Genomic DNA, 18,431 nt, shown 5'->3' with positions numbered 1-18,431 from the left:
GATTATGCATGGGACACCTTGTGTGCCCCAGGCAGTGTCTAGTTTCTTTCATCCCTCCCTGCCCCAATACACTAAGTCCTGTCTGGGGTGGTGCTCGCACCTCCCAAGGCAGGAAACCTATTGTCCAAGCCTCCCATCGCTGGAAGGACTCCCAGCAGCAGGAGGTCAGACTTGTGTCTGTGGCAGCAGCATCCATTTTGTGATGCTGGGGCTCTGGTTAACTCTAACCGGGTAAGTAGGTTTCAACATGTCTTCTCCCTCTAGAAGGGAGGAATGATATCCTCATTGCCAGAAATGGTATGGGGGTATTATTCCAAAGTGTTAGACACCTTACACAACATGTTTTGATAAAGCCAAACCATAGTTACCATAACCGTTTAAGATTATAAGGTACTTTAAGAGTATATGGTAGGCTATATCATAGAAAAGCTATAAGGACATGGTTCCGAAAGCTGCAGACTAGAGCACCATCTCACATGTTACCAAGCACTCTGCCTCCAGGATTGTTAAGGCCTGCCATAGGAGTGGCTGATAGGTACACATGTGTCTATATATAAGGTAGGTATAGGAATACTACACCTAAGCAAGGAGTGATTACACGACCTTGCCCCAGCTGAGTGATCAGCCAGTTGTGTCATAATGGAAGGCCAGGCCAGGGGTGGCACAATACATGCTGCAGCCCCTGGTAGGCCTAGGGTACACCTATGCCCTGGGTACCTAAGGTACACTATACAGGGGCCAATAAGGTGAATAAGGTGATCCTAACCAATTGGGTTATGCACCTAAAGTACATAGTATAAATTTAGAGAGAGAACAGCTGGGCTGTGGGTCTGATTGACAGGCCCACAGCCACATCTAAGTCGAAAACCAGTGAAGCAAAAGCAAAAAGTGGGGGTGAACATAGAAAGCAGACCCTACTCTCCTACATACTGCAAGGCAGCGCACTGCATGGTGAGGGTGTACGTGGGTGGAAAGTGGGTGTTCCCACACGTCAGCCCCTGTATTCTGACGAATTCCCTGATTTACCAAGTATGGTTGACCTGGGAATGCGTGATAAATTGTGCACCTCCCCACCAGAGGTGCAAAGAAGAAAATATCTTAATTTCTCGTTGGTACCTCTTTCTAAGCGTCTTGCATTATGCAGAACATGTAGAAAGTGGAAAATGCCTTTCAGGATTGTTTTTGTGCACGAAGGTGTCTCTTTTGCACAAAAACAATACGGCTTACAGCTCAGGCAGCCTTGCACAAACGTGCAAGGATGCCTGCGTTGATCCTAGGCAGCACGCATGGAAAATACAGGAATGCGCTGTACAATGTGAAGCACGGCACATTCCTACCCTTTCCTTATCACATAGCCCAGCAAGGTGACTTGCTGCACTGCATGATTTGTTAATATGTATACCCCTGAATTCTGTGTCAAGAAATATTAGGTTCTTCCCTCTAGCCATGGTGAATACAAAATTGATTAGAAAAGTAACAAGAACATTCTCCGTGTCTTACAGCTTCCAAATGAGAATCTTTTGTGGTTTCGAAAGGGCAGTGTTTTATAGTGTGGTGTGCAATTGTGATTATTTGGTCATTCATTCCAGTTGTGTGACGTACACATCCATCTTGAAGGCCCCTGCAAGCCTGCCAATATGATTGATAATTGATTGCCAAATATAAATGTGGCTGGCCGAAGGCTGCCACGCTAACACAAACAAAGTTTTATCTGATGCAAGACACCTATGGGCCGCTGACAGAGGGTAACCACAGGTCGGAGAGATAAACCTCTGTCCAGTATGACGGAGGTTATTCCATCAAATGTGGAAATCGGTAGGAAGAACCTCTACCAGCATTACAGACAGATTGAAACCTTTGTCAGGGAGGACTGACGAACAAACACCAAAGTATAAATCAGGCCCTTAGCCTGTTCCTGGAAACTCAGTGGGTCAAGCATGAAGCCTTATCCAAGGAAGTCCTTCCAACATCGGACACCTTTACTGCAAAGTCCCACTGAAGCTCCAGAGGTCTTGTTCTATTTAGATTCAGACATGGAAAGAGATGCCCACTTCACTCGCTCTGTCTTACAGGATTTCCTTCAGACCTACCTTCCAGGGAAGCATTATTGGAGAATCTATTCAAAGGCGAGGAACCAGCAGGTATAAATATAAATCAGAAGAAAAAGTTAGTCACCTTTGGTAATGATGTGTCTGGTAGATATTCTATGTACCTGCAGGTTACTCAACCAACCGTTCCTGCCTCCCAGTTGTGAAGATAATTCTTAGTTGTCTGCTGAAATGATACGTTATAGTTGTCCTTCTTGTCTCCCCCATCAAACGCCACTGCAAAAATAGAGAACTGACTTCAGGGTGCCCAGATATGTGTCTCATGCTCCAGTGATGGCAGAACAATGTGCGGCGTCATGCTGGAGCTAGTGTACCGTACCAGTGGCAGAAAGTTATATCAGAAGTTTCTGGATCCAGACTGGGGCCATGGATATTCAACGGTGAAGAATTTTCAGGAAGCTAGACTAGCCACCAGAAACGTTGTTCTTCAAAACCGTTCTTGCCCTAATATTAGCCACCAAGTAAATGATGATAGACATATTTAACAGGGGAGAGCTTCACCAGGTCATTGGTTACCTTACTAGTAATGAGCGGGAGACTTACAAGATGCCTATTTCTCATTCCAGTCACAAAAAAGAATAGGACGTTTTTGCAGTTACCAGAAGGTCATTCCATCTATCAAAACACACTGCTCCAATTGGTATTAAGTCCGCTCCTTGGACTTTGTCTAGTAAACTTACATAGCACTAGTACCAGCCCACTGCTGTTTTCTGAAAATACTGATTTACTGTAAATGGACAATAGGCCTCTGAAGTCCAGAGCATGGAGAAAGTGTTGTAAAAAAGTCTCTTTCATACACTGGAAAGCACTGCAGATACACCTTTAGAAACCAGAGCATAAGTTATATCATATCAGGCAAAAACAGTAGGCTAAAAGTGGAGGAGAGAGTGTCATCAGTTTGGAAGGTGAACGTGAAATCCTACAGAACTACAGATATCCTTTATGCCGGGACCAATGACTTCTTGCATTTTCATTGTCCCGAATGCAAGCCTGAACAAGGCCTCAACAACACTCTTTGGGACGTTGCTCAATGAACACAATGACGGAACAACTAGGATGACAAATTACAGTGTTTATTAGCAGTGAAGCAATTCCTAGCATTACAAGGGCAAATCTCCTTTAGGGTGTTTCCTTCTTACAAAATCGCCAATTTCAAACAATACTCACAGGCTTCCTGCCATCTCTTGATGAGAAACAGCATCTTCATATAAATGAACAACACCACTGTGATGAATTAAATAAACAAACAGGAAGCCTTAAGATCAACACCCAGTCTCAGAACCTTTAGGCATGGTATCAGGCTAGTGGAATTTTGATGAAAGCATAGGTGGAGGAGCGTCGCCCCACTGCTTTTTATCAGTCTATTATCATTTTATTTTCTCCTACTTCCGCAGCTTTGTGTGAGGGGGCTGGAGCAGGGGAGGAGTGGTAGCACCCTCCTAAGTGCGCAATGACTGCTTGTCTTGCACACTTTAGGCTGCATTACAGCCTGCGTGGAGAACATGCCCAGGCTCCCAGTCAGCGTATGAGCTTCGAAACACGGTGCTCAGACTAATCACAGTGCTGCTAAGGCAGTGTTGTGATTGGCTGACTGGGAGCATGAGTGCGCTTCTTGTTCAGGCCAGCGAGTAAGGACTACGGAGGAGAGACGCTGCAACAAGTCACGTTTTTTATTTTATTTTTTAATACCTGCTTCCCCCGTGTCCTCCCGCTCCTGCCCCCACCACCCTACCTCCGATCCGTGCTGGCCACTGCTGCTATAAGGAGTTCAGAATCATCAGGCAGACATTTTAAGCACCCTTTAAACAGAAAACCACAAGTGCTTTCTACATGACAGAGTACTTTGAGAAATATTTGCAGATTTTGGGTCATTCACAAATAGATCTTTATGATACTTTGTGTGAGAAGTTGGCCTGGTATATGCTGTTCACTAGTTAAAGTGACCACCTTGTACCATGCCAAGCAACCCTTATGGTGTGGTTGTAAGTCAACCTTTTCGGACTAGCTGCCCTAGTGGTAGCGTAGGCTAAGCAGTCTTTGAGGCTAAACTCGTTAAAGCGTGTTAAGCAAGCTGTTTCCTTTAGTCCTCTGTGCAGCAGAGCGTCGAAGTTCCCGTCTTCTTCTTTGTAGTAAGTTGATTCCAGGATGTCTGAAGTCTTAGGACACAGCTCCTACCTTTAAGCGGATTCTAGGGGCCGGACTACCTGCTAGGTCCCTCCCTAAGGGTGGGACCAGGAAGGGGGGTGGTTACACCCCCAATCCTTTGTCCAGCTCGCCCCAGGTCCGGGGCTGGTGTGCCCCAGGACCGGTTTGAACTGGCATATGCACCGAGGCTCCTTGTGAGCCTCAGGCATGTCTGATTCCATTCAAGCCCTACCTGACCAATACACAAAATCCTGTCTGGGGTGGTGCACGCACCTCCCCTGGCAGGAAACCCTTTGTCCACGTCTCCCAAGCTGGAAGGACTCCCAGCAGCAGGAGGGCAGACTTGTGTCTGTGGTGGCAGCATCCATTTTGTGGAGCTGAGGCTATGTCTGATTTTACCCGGGTTTCAGGTACTGTACATGTCGTGTCCCTCTAGAAGGGTGGAATGCTAACCCCGTCGCCAGAATTGGCGAGGGGTTAGTATTCCAATTCGTATGACACCTTACTCGACATGTTTTGATAAAGCCAAACCAAAGATAGCATTTAACCGCGAGGTTCATAATGCACTTAAGAGTATATGGTATGACGATATCTGGAAACGGTAGAAGGAAGTTGTTCCGACCACTGCAGACAGGCTCAGCTCATGCCAGAGCACCATCTCACATGGAACCAAGCACTCTGCCTTCAGGATTGTCAAGGCCTGCCATAGGAGTGACTTATAGGTTACCAGGTGTCCCATTTAAGGTTAGGTATAGGTATACTACACCTAAGTAAGAAGTGGTTACACCAACTTACCCCAGCTGAGTGATCAGCCAGTTGTGTCAAATTTGTTAGTCCAGTCCAGGGGTGGCACAATACATGCTTCAGCCCCTGGTAGCCTTAGATACACCAATGCCCTGGGTACCTAGTGTACACTGGTACAGGGGCTCACAGGGTGATCTAATTCCAATGGGTTATTCACCTAGGGTACATGGAGTCCATTTTAAAGAGAGAGCAGATAGGCTGAGATCCTGAATGGCAGGATCTCAGGCCAACTAAGTCGAAAAACCAGCTAGACACTAGGCAAAAATTTGGGGGTAACCATAGTCAGATATCCACCTTCCTACACTTTGCATAATGCCAGATGTTAAAACGTCTTATCCAGGAAAACTAATGCTGTATTACTTTCCACTGATTCTATCAAACCCAGCAGTCCTGTTGAAGTGTTGTGCGTCTCACACGATGATACTTATTTATCCTGTGTGGTCCAGACAGAGCTGGTTCCTGTTAGTCTGCAGATGTTCTTAAAACCACACAAGAGACTACCATTGAAACTAAGCCCAAGCTCCATACTGTATGGTCAATTGCTTCATCTGAACCCGACATCCTTGAATTTAGCAACACAGTGCTTGAAATCATGGATGGACATCCTGAGAGAGATGAGGAGGTTTTCATCCTGTTAGAATTAAACTACAATTCACCTAATTCTCGTCCACATGAAAGCATTAACATCATACATGATTGAATCTCATCAAGCTTCCTTTCAAGTCCCAGTGATTAAAGATTTCTTGAAGGTCTTAAAGACAGTCTTTACCCCTGTAAGTGCCACTTCAGTTTAGGAGCTGACCTGGGTCATTCAAAATAATGGATACTCCATTTGAACCTATTTACAACGCTCATTGCAGCATCTGTCTTGGAAGGTCTTTTTTGTTGCTATCACCTCAACACACAGAATTATTAATTTGCGGACTCCTTGGTCACTTAAATCATAGACAAATTTTCCTTCTCATATGGTGGTCTTGAGGACCCATTTATATTTTCTTTCTAATTAGATTTTCACATTCACAAATCTATTGCTCTCCCAGGTTTCTTCATTAATACAGCTTCTTTCTTTATCTAAATGTTAGGAAAGTTTTATCTCTATAAGAGCAAAATGTTAAGGACATCTTATCAGTTATTTATCAACTATGGTGCCATAGACACAGACTTAGCTACCACAAAGCAATCACGTTCCTATTGGATTGTTTCTTGTATCTATTTCTGCTACAGTTGGCCAATCAACCCCTGCTAGGAAAGCCAAAAACCTATTCCAGCGGAAAGAAAGTCGCTACTAAGGCCTAATTGAGAAGCATTCTTTTAGCAGGTATATGGAAGGGAGCCACTTGGAATTTGGTTCATACCTTTAGACAACAATATTATTTTGATTTGAATACAAGAGCTGACTGTAGTATTGCTCGCTACCCTGAAAAATCTTTTCAGTTGATGCTCCACAAAACCAAAAATTCTCTTCTTCCAGTTTATAAGGTTATTCCGTCTTTTATCCCTTCTGCAAAGATGGCTTTGCATGGTGCCCTCGTCTAACATTTATAATTATCAGTGAATATCCTGTTATACAGAAGAACTGGTTACTTACTTGGATTCCTGGTTGTGCATCGTAGATATCTTCATTGAAGTAATAAACAACTCTCCCTCCTCTTTGAATTTCTTTCTGAGTCATTTGGCAATTAATAATTCTCTGTTCAGTTCAGCGAATCCTCAAAGAAAGGACTCTGTGAGGCATCTGCCAATACAAGACATCATACATTTTAGAAGCTATTGGACTCTTAAATAGGCATGATGTTTTTTAGACACCCATAATATTGAAGCCTATCATGCTGTTTTTGTCTCATTATTTAGAAATTTTAAACAACAGTTTGTGTTGTAGGTACCATAGCATATACTTTCAAAACACTGTCTTGATAGGCTTTTGAGGGTGCCCTTCTGCTGGTTGATATGCTGGACTTTTCTCCCTTTCAAAGATCTATGGGGGATATTACCAAGAGAGTGCGCTAATTATCACAAAGCGCGCTTAGCACAGTTTTTTTTTATCGCCGGCTATCGCTGGATTTCATCGCAGAGATAACGCGTTATTATCAATGCTTATCTCCAAGGCAATAGAAAATCCAGCGATAGCGGCGAAACCCAGCAATAGCGCGAGAAAACCAGCTATAAATTCTACACGCTAATGAGAAGCTTGCTAATAGGCAGGTGAGGACTTAACCTTACAATCCAGCCCCCATTGACTAGAATGGTTAAGTCAGGTTTTTAGCAGATGTTAGATTCCAGCGATATTCGCGGTTAGCGTGAATATTTTTATCGCTTCGCGGGCATTGCTAATAGGGGGAAGCTGTGTTAGCGACTGTTTTCAGTCACTTTAAGTCGGGAACGCCTTCTTTGCATGTCATTAGCGATATATATCGCTGACATGCAAAGCGGCACCAAAACGGTCGCTTTCGCCATAAAGCTGTCGCTAACAGCTGTTAGCGACAGCTTGCTAATAGGGCGATAGGAATTTCGCCGCTTAAGCGGCAAAAAGTGCCGCTAAAGCGGCGATAAGGCCCTTGCTAATATCCCCCTATATTTGATATAGATCCTGCTCCTGCAAGCATCCTAGAACTAGTCTAACATTTATGAATTCAGTGACTGTTTCTAAGATGCAGAACCAGAAGAGCAGGTAAGAAACCATTTTTTAATTTTCAGTTTCTGTTGAAAAGGCATTTTTGGTTTGCTAATAACTTTGGTGTGGTTTGCTGAATCTACATAAAATCCAGCATACAATGAGCACATCTATCCAGAGGAAATGTAAGGAGGGGCAAAAGTAGATGTTTCCATTTAGAAACCTGCTGATTAGCATTTCACAATATTTGGTAAGGAACAAGAACTTTACTCAGGATAGGGTCTTTTTAGGTGTCGCTGAGCCAAAGGCTCGAAGAGACATTTTGTATGTGGGATTTTCAAAGTGCTACCCACAGTCTTTTGGCTGGCCTAAACCTTGAGTGCACGATCACATGCACGTGCACAGCTGCTCCCACTCCCCCCTCCCTTCTCTATAGCTTTCTTTCAGTTTAGCCGCTTTGACCCTTGCATTCCCCCCTCCCTTCTCACCCAGCCCTTTGATGCTCTGCTCGATTACTTTCACTTTCGCCGCTTTGATGTTTGATTTGTATTGCCTTTGTTTATGTGACGGAGATCCATTGCATTTGGCAGAACATTTCTGGGGCCGTATTGCATGAAATACACCAGGTGGCACTAACGTGTTTTACAGAGCACCATACAGCATTTTGTTCTGCGTTAAAAAAAAGATGCTTTAGGAGCGGAAAGGAGCTATCCATTTTACTTGTATTAAAATGTATTTTTAAAGGTGTCTCAAAGGATCCTGAACATAGTTTATACTAGCATGCTCCAATACTGTCCGTATTTCACTCCTGATTGCACTGGCCTTCCAGGTCCTAAGACTCAGACTCATGATTTTACTGTTATTACAAAACCAATCTAACATTTGTTTTGTTTTAGGTATTACCTTAGTAAAGCATACGTATGTGATCTTACTCTCCTTGGTCAGTGTTTTATTATGGATGACAAGATGTTTTCTCATTAGGACTCGCACCATAAACCTCTTTCATTCCAAACATCTGGAAACGCATTCGTCTCTGTAACTATATAGTAATGGCTTTCAGTTACAGCTGGCGGAAATTATGCTACACACCTATTTATTGCCTTCACCAAACGATTCTGCTTTCACTGGTGTGACCATAACTTGCCAAAATATTTTACTGATGCTTTCGGCAATGTCTCGACTTCTGTCTGATCACTCCTCAAATGACACCTTCCTTAATCCCACCCACAAGCAAGGTAAGCCACTCAATTTTATGCTAATTTCAAACACTTTATCCAAATCTAAACCCATCATCGCTCCATCTGACATCACACATTTCACATGCAAATCAGTTCGCCTCCTTGTAGATCGCTCTCTCATGTACCCATCTTCTGTAGAAAACAGGACCCCACTGCTCTCACTGCTTTCCACGTGATCTTCATAAAGACCTCACTTCAGTCTTGCACTACAGCTCATACAACTGCTTCATTATCCACCTTGTACCAAAGATAGGCCTCAGCCATGAATTACACTTGAAATAAGAGTGCATAACAGTAAATGAGGGCAGCAGTACATAAATGGCGAAAGCACATATTCACTGCTAACTTCTTTGTTAATAAGCAAGCCCTTCATACACTGCATAATGATCTAAGAGGTGTCAAATTATCTATTTCCAGGACCTCATTACCTCTATATCCACAAGCGCTCTGTGCAAACCTTCAGCTCTTTACTCTCTCCATCATCTTCAATTATCAGTATTCTATTGTTCATCCTTACCTGCTCATGACTTCACCCTGCTACATCTGCTCCAAGATTAACACTATAATTAGTCCACAGTGCTCAAGTCCTCACTCGCCTCAACCCTGCGCAGTTACATTATTACGATTTAACACAACATCCTCCTAACAAACGTTTCCTCTTATGAAAGTAGCTAATCCACCCTGTGCCCCCCCCTGTAACCATTTCGTCCTCCCTTCATCAAATCTTTGCCTCTTTCATCCAACAGTTTCCCCTGCGTTTCCCTTCGCACTGACTGCCTGTCCTGTAACCGACTATTCAACCCTCTTCTGTGTTCGGGACCCTTCATTCCACTATCCTATCCTCTCCTCTGTTCTTGTCTATGCTCATACTCTTAGAACGTTCTGTCTCTCCTTTGATATTGCTGGTCACCCCACCCTTTTCTCAATCAGCGCACGGGACATTAGCTGGGTACCAGCCCTTATGCTCCTCAATAAGCAGCAGCAATCGTTGCAGTTTCACCAAGGTGAGTTTAGTAAAAGTTTATTTTACTACTTTCGATAACTGGTGCCTTTCGCAAACAGAAAAGGTAATGACAATGTATGGCACATTACAAGATGGCATGTTTTTATACTAGTGCTTCTGATTATATGCATAACGTTTGTTCTAGCAGACATGATTGAACATATGGTGAGACCCTTAAATGAAGGCTTAGGGCTCAAATCACAAAGGGACTAATATGCAATAAAGTTACGTGTCTCTTCACTCATGGCAGAATCTCCGCACTGCACTCACTACAGTGCGCTGGACAGAGAGGCAGCCCAGAGTGCAGAGACTTCACACTTGTACCTTTACTTCACGTAAGTCCCTTTGCAAATCAGACCCTTAACCTCTACTTCTTTGTGATTTTTAAAATAAAGAGAGGGAAGCATTTATAGTAAAAATGGAAAACTCGTGTCTCTATTTACAATGCAGTTATTGGTTGTTTTTAACTTTCAAGAAAATAACACATTTGTTCTTAAACGACATCCATATCTTAAATCACACATTTTATGATTTTGACATTTGGAATTTCATGTCATACACTTCAATTGTGCCCATTCCCGAATTCTTATACCCTTGTTATCTAGCAGTGCTTTCAACACCACAGGCCATCAAATTCTGGACGGAACGGCCCTAAATGGTTTTGCCCATACCTCTATAATCACACTCAAATGCTAACAAGCATTGGCATAGCCAATAGGTCTCGCCTTTGGGACCGTTTAAGTGTTTAGTTATCCAGCACAATATCCTTGGTGCAGTAACATTAACTGTTGCATGGCTAAACACTTATAAGGTCCCAAAGGCGAGACCTATTGGCTATGCCAATGCTTGTTTGGGTTGTTGTAAATCTGATGAGCAGTTTTTGGCATGTTTGTGCCACAAAAAGTGTTGACTATACTTCAGAGATTTAAATTAGCGAGGTATCTTTGGAAGCTTTGCAAATCCAGATGGAATGATTGGCTAGTCACAACTGAAAATATTAGTTAATGTTTATTGCTGTGCCTGGCAGTGAGCCTGTGTCAGTTTAGAGGAAGAGGTATGCAGTTCCTATGGGTGGAAGGGGGAGGCAGAGGCTCGATGAGTCTGAGGTGGGTGCTGAATGCCTGACTGGTGATTGTTCGGCTAGGTAGAAATGAGAAAACAGCTCTATCTAAATTTGTAATTTAACACTTTTTAAGCAAATTAAATTGAACTCCCTGGCAATATTTTATGGGTTATATACAGACATTAAGAAATTCTTGTTATCAAAAATAAATGCTTTAAGTAAATCCTACAGCACAAGGACATGCACGCCATCTTAGAGATCGCTTGGCTCTTCCTGGAAGAACGTAACATTTTAGACCATAGGATATTCTTGTGAAAAGCTAGAAAATAAGTTTCTGATTGAAAGTTAGAAAGATAGGATACTCTGTCACAAAAAAGTTGGATATCCCGCCCACTGTATTACAAGTGCCGTAGGATATAATGCACTTGTAATACAGCAGACGGAATAACTATCACGTTTATGAGGGAATATCCCTTCCACCACACTCTAATTCAGATCCCAAGCCATTTGATCTAAAGAATCCAAAAGCCTATTTCGTCAGATTTTTACAAAGAGTACTTTGGCAGAGATCTTAAGGAGAGGGAAAATTAAAAAATGTACAGAAGATTATCAAGTGCTAAATACATACATTAAATAAAACAATATTCTAAGAATATTGTGTCAAATCCTGGGGTCTTTACGCAAGCAGAAAACGGGAAGTTTCAGTGGCAGAGATTTGCACTCAGTATGCACCAGCGTCCAGTTTTCAGAGGTCCTTACATTCTAGAGATGTCATCATTATTTCCTCTCTTGCCATCACTGCAAATTCCTCTCCCTAATTTTCTGATGAGAAATGTGTAGCCTTCCAGAACTTGATCAGTTGCAAGGGGTTAACAATCGATCTTCCTCAATGTTCCCTTTTGACACAGGATATCAACTTTATGAACAGTGAACAAGTCTCTAATCTTATGATATCATGTATACAAAGGAAGCTATTTGGACAGGTTTTAGATTGTCCCAATTCAGAATCCACAATATAATATGCTATTATCACAGAAGAAAACTTGTGGATATGGGATATAGTATTATGTTTTGTAGGTATGCCCTGGCTATATGACCATCTCAACATGTATAAAGGATTGAAGCTCGAATGGGACGTAATATCATATTATGTGGGTCAGTATTGTTTCCCTTAGAGTGTGGTTATTTGGTATTTGGAGCAAGAGAGTGATAACAAGACATTGTAAATACTCTGTAAATCTAGGGCGGGCAGTGTCAAAGAGGAACATCACCCAGAAATGGGAAGTGGCATTACCTCTTTCGGTGGGGCAATGGTGAACAAATATGGACTGATGGATGAAGGCCTGCAAATGGCATTTGGAAGCAGGGACTGTCCAAATCAGTTTAGGAAAATATGGGGGACATGAAACCAAAACCTTAAGAAACATGTATTTATTGCCAGCACTGTTATAATGACAAGGTGGACATTTGAGACAGTCCATATGTTGTATTGTATTCTCTTGGGTGGGACTTTATTAATAAAATCTGTCCATATGGTGGATACAGAAATATGAAGAATGTTTTGTTGTGGAGGGTTTGGTAAGACAGAAATTAATTAAAACCCAACAAAGAGTTTATTTCTGTTGACCTTACATTCATCACCGCACAAATGATTATGATCTTTTAGCCACTTTATCTCATTAACCGCACTTTCCCCTAAGACTGCCGCCATTCTAGAGGGTTTGGTACCCATTCCTGGTCCAACATTTCTTGTTAGCTACAGCACTTTTACTGGTTTAAACTTTCCATGGTATCTAGCATTGAATCTGATGATATACCATGAGTTCCTCGCACTACCGGAAGTTGCTTTTTCAAATATTTTTAGCCAGTGTGTCCAAGGATAAACAGAATAGGATGGCTTGTACGTCTAGTCTGCGCCAACCATCAGCGTTTCTAGCAAGATGGATGCTTTGTCTGGGTTGCAAACACCAACTGCTCTACCCTGAGTTCGTTATTGTTCAAACGCAGTGTTCTACTCAACAAATATGTAAATCAGCCCAACAGAGATCGAAACATAACAGCATAACATGATCACAGATCGTGAGATCTATTGATGTAACACTACACACATCCCATCACACGCTTTCTATGTCGTATCACAAATGTGCACATCTGACGTGATAGTGATCACTTCAAATAGCAACATTGCATATTTACTTCAATCAACATTTCCATTCCTTAGTTTGTGTTGAAGTGGCCCACACAGAATAAATGAAGGAGCTTATCCATGGCTCTTGTCCTAAAGTGCGTTCATTCTAAAGTTTTTTTCCGCAGGCAAGTGAATAGATAAGCGAGGGCATCCCACGGGCTATTGCTCATATGACTTTCAGCAGGGCCCCACTAACAATTTGGTGAATCCTGATCCCATGTCTAGACAAATGGGCAAAGGTGTCTCTTCAATTTAGATTATGCATTTAGAGGTACACAACAGGTTTGTGTTGTTCTCACCTTTGTCATTTGAGCTTATGCAAACCTTTGCGGAATCCAACAGTCATTGACAGTCATATCAAAAGGGAAAGTCAGCCAATTGCAGTTTGGTACATTTTTATTTTTTTTTAAAAACAGCTCATCTGCGTTATTATTGTCCATAGTGAAAGACGAATGGACGTCTCGTAAACTGAGACCAACAAAGAGAATGCAAGGTACATTTCTCTTTTGAGGACATTTGTGTTTCTGCATAAAAATGAAACTAGAAATTTAATTGTCAGGAGGCATCGTATAGGCACCTTTTTTGAGGTGGTTAAATAACTACCCACTAAAGAACATCTAATTAACATTTTGAAATTATGTTTTGTGGTACTTTATGTTTTTGTGCTGTACAAAGTTTACAGAAATGTAGTATTTAGTGTCAGGTATCATGAACAAGACCAATCTGACTCTTGACCTTTCCATTTAGCAATGAGAATGATATAATAACAAACTACAGCACAGAAGACATTAAGAAAGCTTCCATCACCCTCATCCGCAAACTCTTCCTACTGATGCATAATCTGGGATCCCTACCCAATGAAGCCTTGCTTACCATGAAGCTGTTCTATTACGATGAAGGTCAGTAGATTCATGTAAAATTAGAAAACAAATGTGTTGTCTGATTCTTTACTCAGTTTATGCTGTTTCTGTATGTTATTGCTGATAAAAGTTCCATTGAGCTTATAATGAGATAGGAGTGCTACGCCTTTCAAGAAAATAATCCCTGGCAGGCTTGTGAGAGAAACAAAAGTTACACCCCTTTAATTCTGTTTCTCTTCCAGGGTACTCCTCTGCAAAGTCATCAGCACTGAATAGTCCAGGCCATGCGTGGTGATCCCAGAGCACTTTGAAAAAATGCTTATATGTATATTGAACTTTCTACAATAATACCCTACATGTATGTTTGTAGTCCCTAAACAGTCTAAACAGGCCACATTTCATTTAATTTTCATTTACAAAAAGAAGCCAGTTACATAAAATTAGTCACTGAGTCTTCTAAAAGAAATGATTGAAAATCTTCCACAACCCTTTTTTATATGTACATTTCTTTATTGTTTTGCATAAAAGAGAAACAGAGTAATATAGACACGGTTGTTATGCAATTTGAGGCATATCTAATTCCACTCTTGTCAGCATAAAGGAATGTTATAACAAGGTATCCCCAAAACTCCCCCCACCCTCCAAAATCCTATCCCTCCCTTTCCCTGGGCCCACCTTTCCCTTTCCCCGGTATCTGGTATGTATGTGTAGGTGTTATACTTGTGTCTAAGTTGTGGCTTGTGGAGGCTCAGTAAGCTGCAGGAGTCTCAGGTATTTGGGGCATGTTAGTTCCCGAAATTCGAATGTGAGTAAAGATATGACTGGTTTCCAAAGTTTCTGAAATGTGGATCCCTGATTGTAGAGGGATATACGTTCCATTCCCAATGTATACCATAAACGATGTAGCCCCCCCACATAGGTAGGGAGCTTCCCTGACCCCCAATGAGCCAATATGTTCTGGAGAGCCGCTCCCAATGCCAGCCCAATTCAGCGTCCTCTGTGTGATTTAAGAGGAAATGTAAGGGCATTGGGTAGGTCTAGAAGGGTGTAAGCTGGGATGCGGGGTAGCTGTGGGTCGAGGTGGGCATCTATATCATCAGTAACTTGCTTCCAGTAAGAAGTGATTTAAGGGCAGTCCCTCAGCAAGTGTGTCAGTGTACCCACGGAGTCGCAATCTTGTCAGCAAAGGGGGATCGCGGCTGCAGACATTTACTCATATTACGTCGCATCTCACATCCTCGTAATCAATGAACTATGGTATAATTTTCACACCGATCCTGCCTATTCTATCGAACAGGACGCAAAAGAACAGTTTCCCTCTGCTTCATTTACTATACAGCTACACAAGGCTAGATCATTTACCACCTGCTAGTAGACAAGTTATCCAGTTATGGAGGGCCAAGACCAGACAAATGGGATGAAAGGTGCGACTTACTCGAGAGACCCCCTTGTGGCATGGTACGTACCTTAGAACTGCTGGCACATTGAGAGGGTTCCGGGGTTGGGACCTGGTGGGGATCTCTACCCTGGGTGATGTTGTGAAGGGCACTACCTTAAAATCATTCCAGCAACTACAGACCGATTTTGGCCTCCACAAGTCGCAATTTTATAAATCTTTACAGCTCCGACACGCACTCTCTCCCCAAATCCGATATATGGAGACCCTCCCTGAGTTCCAACCCCTAGAGGGTCGCCTGTTGATGGGGGACCTTGGACTGCACAAATCAGGCAAATATACCAAACGCTGATGACACACACCCCCACCACTCTGGACAACACCCGACTAGCCTGGACGGCAGATATTCCCAAATTGACTGACGACGATTGGGCGGAAGCGATCGCAAGTCCATGGGGCGCGGCTGTCTCCACACGTTACAGGCTCATCCAATTCAAATACTTACACAGAATGTATTACAAGAGGGTGCGACTGTGGCGAATGGGGGTCATTCAGTCCCCTGAGTGTCTGCGGTGTGGCAGAGAGGATGGATCCTTCTTCCTTCTTCTATACGGTGTGGACTTGCACAGCTCTACAGCCCTTCTGGAACAGAGTTAGGACATGTCTTAAGGAGGTGTTGGGGTGGATACTCCCACTGGACCCACGGCTGTTTTTGTTACATTCCACCGACGACATTGGGGGGAATTGATACAAGCAACACCTACTGTTCCTCGCCCTTACTATAGCCAAACGGGACATAGCATAGGGATGGAAGGCATCATCTCCTTCGACTATAGGTAAATGGAAGTCCGAATTGGCTAGGTGTATGGGAGCCGAGATTGCTGTATTTGAGGCTAGGGGCTGCCCACGGAAACATTGCAAGGTATGGTCGCGATGGGCAGCTTATCGTGGAGTCGACCTGCCCCCCCTCCCTGAGGATGACCTCTGAGTTGCTCTCTCTGCTCTCTGCCATGTGTCCCCCAAGTTGGTATCGACTGACTGCTTTATTATTTCACTGGGTAGTATATTGTGAATCTGCTGAATCATGTATTGTATTTAGACACCGGTCCACTGTCAGCACATTGTTTAGATTATTATTTTAGCTGCATGTTTTGCAGGGTTTGTTTCCTTTCATAGAAATGGTTATTGATGCACACATTGTTCAACTGATTCATTGTGCCACTGTGGGGCCGCTGCCCAATATATAAGAAAAATAACTAAATATGAATGGGACTGAAGCTCTCTGCAATGTTGGGGTGGCGGGTAGTTGGGGTTCCGCCTGGCAGGGGAGCAAGGAGGGGTTGGTGGGAGTGGCTGGTTTAATTTTTTGTTGTTGGTTTTTGTTCCTGAATGTTTTGGTTGCTACATACACACAAGTGCAAATACAACAGGTAGAGTTCGTCGCACGACCGGTTTCCCAAATGCTTACCAATGCGCAGCTTCAAGCCCCCTATCAAGTAACGCCTACACAATTCCTTTGACAATGCCATCGGGGACCACAGGTTCACAATTAGATCATGAGCGCACGCAGGGCAAATCATTGACCATAATATCCTGGAATGTGAATGGGCTCGGGAATAAGATCAAACGGGGACAAGTGTTGCAATAACTCAGGAGGCGCGGACCGTCAGTCTGCCTTTTACAAGAAACCCACTTGGTGGGGACTGCGGTTAAAGCACTGGATAGATGGGGGTTCAAGATGGTGACCCACTCGGAGTTTACGTCAGGATCTCGAGGAGTTGGGATCCTGATCAGAAAGAGCTGCCCTGTAATAGTGAATGGGTCATGGACAGACGACCAGGGGCGCTTTTCGGCGGCCTCATGTCAGTGGGAGGGGAAGGTGTACAATTTTGTTTCAGTGTACAAACCACCGGCACTTCACACACTTGCCTTCCCAGCCCTGGGCAAATTTCTACTAGACCTGCCCCCCGGAGAACTGGTAATAGGGGGAGATTTTAGTGCCACAATGGATGATGTAACGGACAGACGCCCATCGAGGGGGACGGCAGCAAGCACATCGATTCTACGAGACTTCACCGAGGCATTGGGCTTGGTGGATATGTGGCGCGTGCGACACCCAACAGACCATCAGTACACGTACCACTCAGGCGCACATAACAGTCTCTCACGGATAGATCTCTTCCTCACAACACCGACTGCTCAGGGCACTATACAAGACATCACACACCTCCCACAGGGAATCTCGGAACACTCCCCTATACTGCTATCGTACGCACCACACCTCATGGGACAGAGACATATTTTCCCCATTCACCCCGTATACCTCAGGGTGCCAACCATACGTAAAGGTATACACAGGACCACTAACCAATATTTTCAGGAGAATGAATATTCAGTGGCCTCCTCAGTCACACACTGGGAGGCGTACAAGACAGTCATACGCGGCCAGGCCATCTCTGCGGTCATGGCCCACAAACGAGAAATGATTCAGCAGATATTGACATTAGAACAGGCGGTGGAAGTCGCGGAGGGCGCCCACACTGCAGATCCCAACGAGGACACTGCCCACACCCTTAGCCTCGCTAAGCAAGCCTACAGGGATCAGGTGTGGGAGGAAGCTCAGGCATGCATCACAAAGACGCAGCACAAGATATATGAAGTGGGGGACAAGGCTGGCAAATTGTTAGCGTGGTTGGAAAAAAAGAAAGGGCCAGCCGGTGGGTTGCACAACTCCAATTAGGTAGTGGGGAAACGATAGTAGACCCTGATGACATAGTTACGGTGTTTGCACGCCACTATGAAGCCGTATATACTCCTGTAGTCACTACAACGGTAGAAGAAAACTTAGATTTTCTAAAAGACATACTTCTCCCTAAACTCACGCTGCAGGATGTGCAATCATTAGAGGCGGACCTCACAAGAGAAGAAATTGCGGCTGCTATTAGAGGGCTGCAATCGGGGAAAGCACTGGGACCTAACGGCGTCCCCGTGGAATTGTTCAAAAGGGAGTCTGAC

At 43.6% G+C, this 18,431-nt stretch overlaps 1 protein-coding gene across 7 annotated transcripts in view; it reads left to right on the top strand.

Moving 5' to 3' along the window:
• Nucleotides 1-18,431, top strand: part of LOC146835265 (HORMA domain-containing protein 1-like) — a 1,528,718-nt gene that overhangs the window by 976,323 nt on the left and 533,964 nt on the right. For all 7 annotated transcript variants that reach the window (XM_085602855.1, XM_085602849.1, XM_085602848.1 and 4 more), the window contains one exon: nt 13,908-14,059. In XM_085602855.1, coding sequence (XP_085458981.1) covers nt 13,908-14,059 — 152 coding nt within the window. The remainder of the gene's footprint in view (nt 1-13,907; nt 14,060-18,431) is intronic.

The sequence above is a fragment of the Triturus cristatus genome, chromosome 4_2 (assembly GCF_964204655.1).
Source record: "Triturus cristatus chromosome 4_2, aTriCri1.1, whole genome shotgun sequence".
NCBI lineage: Eukaryota > Metazoa > Chordata > Amphibia > Caudata > Salamandridae > Triturus > Triturus cristatus.
The sequence above is the reverse complement of the archived record's forward strand: the minus strand, read 5'-3'. Positions and strand labels throughout refer to the sequence as shown.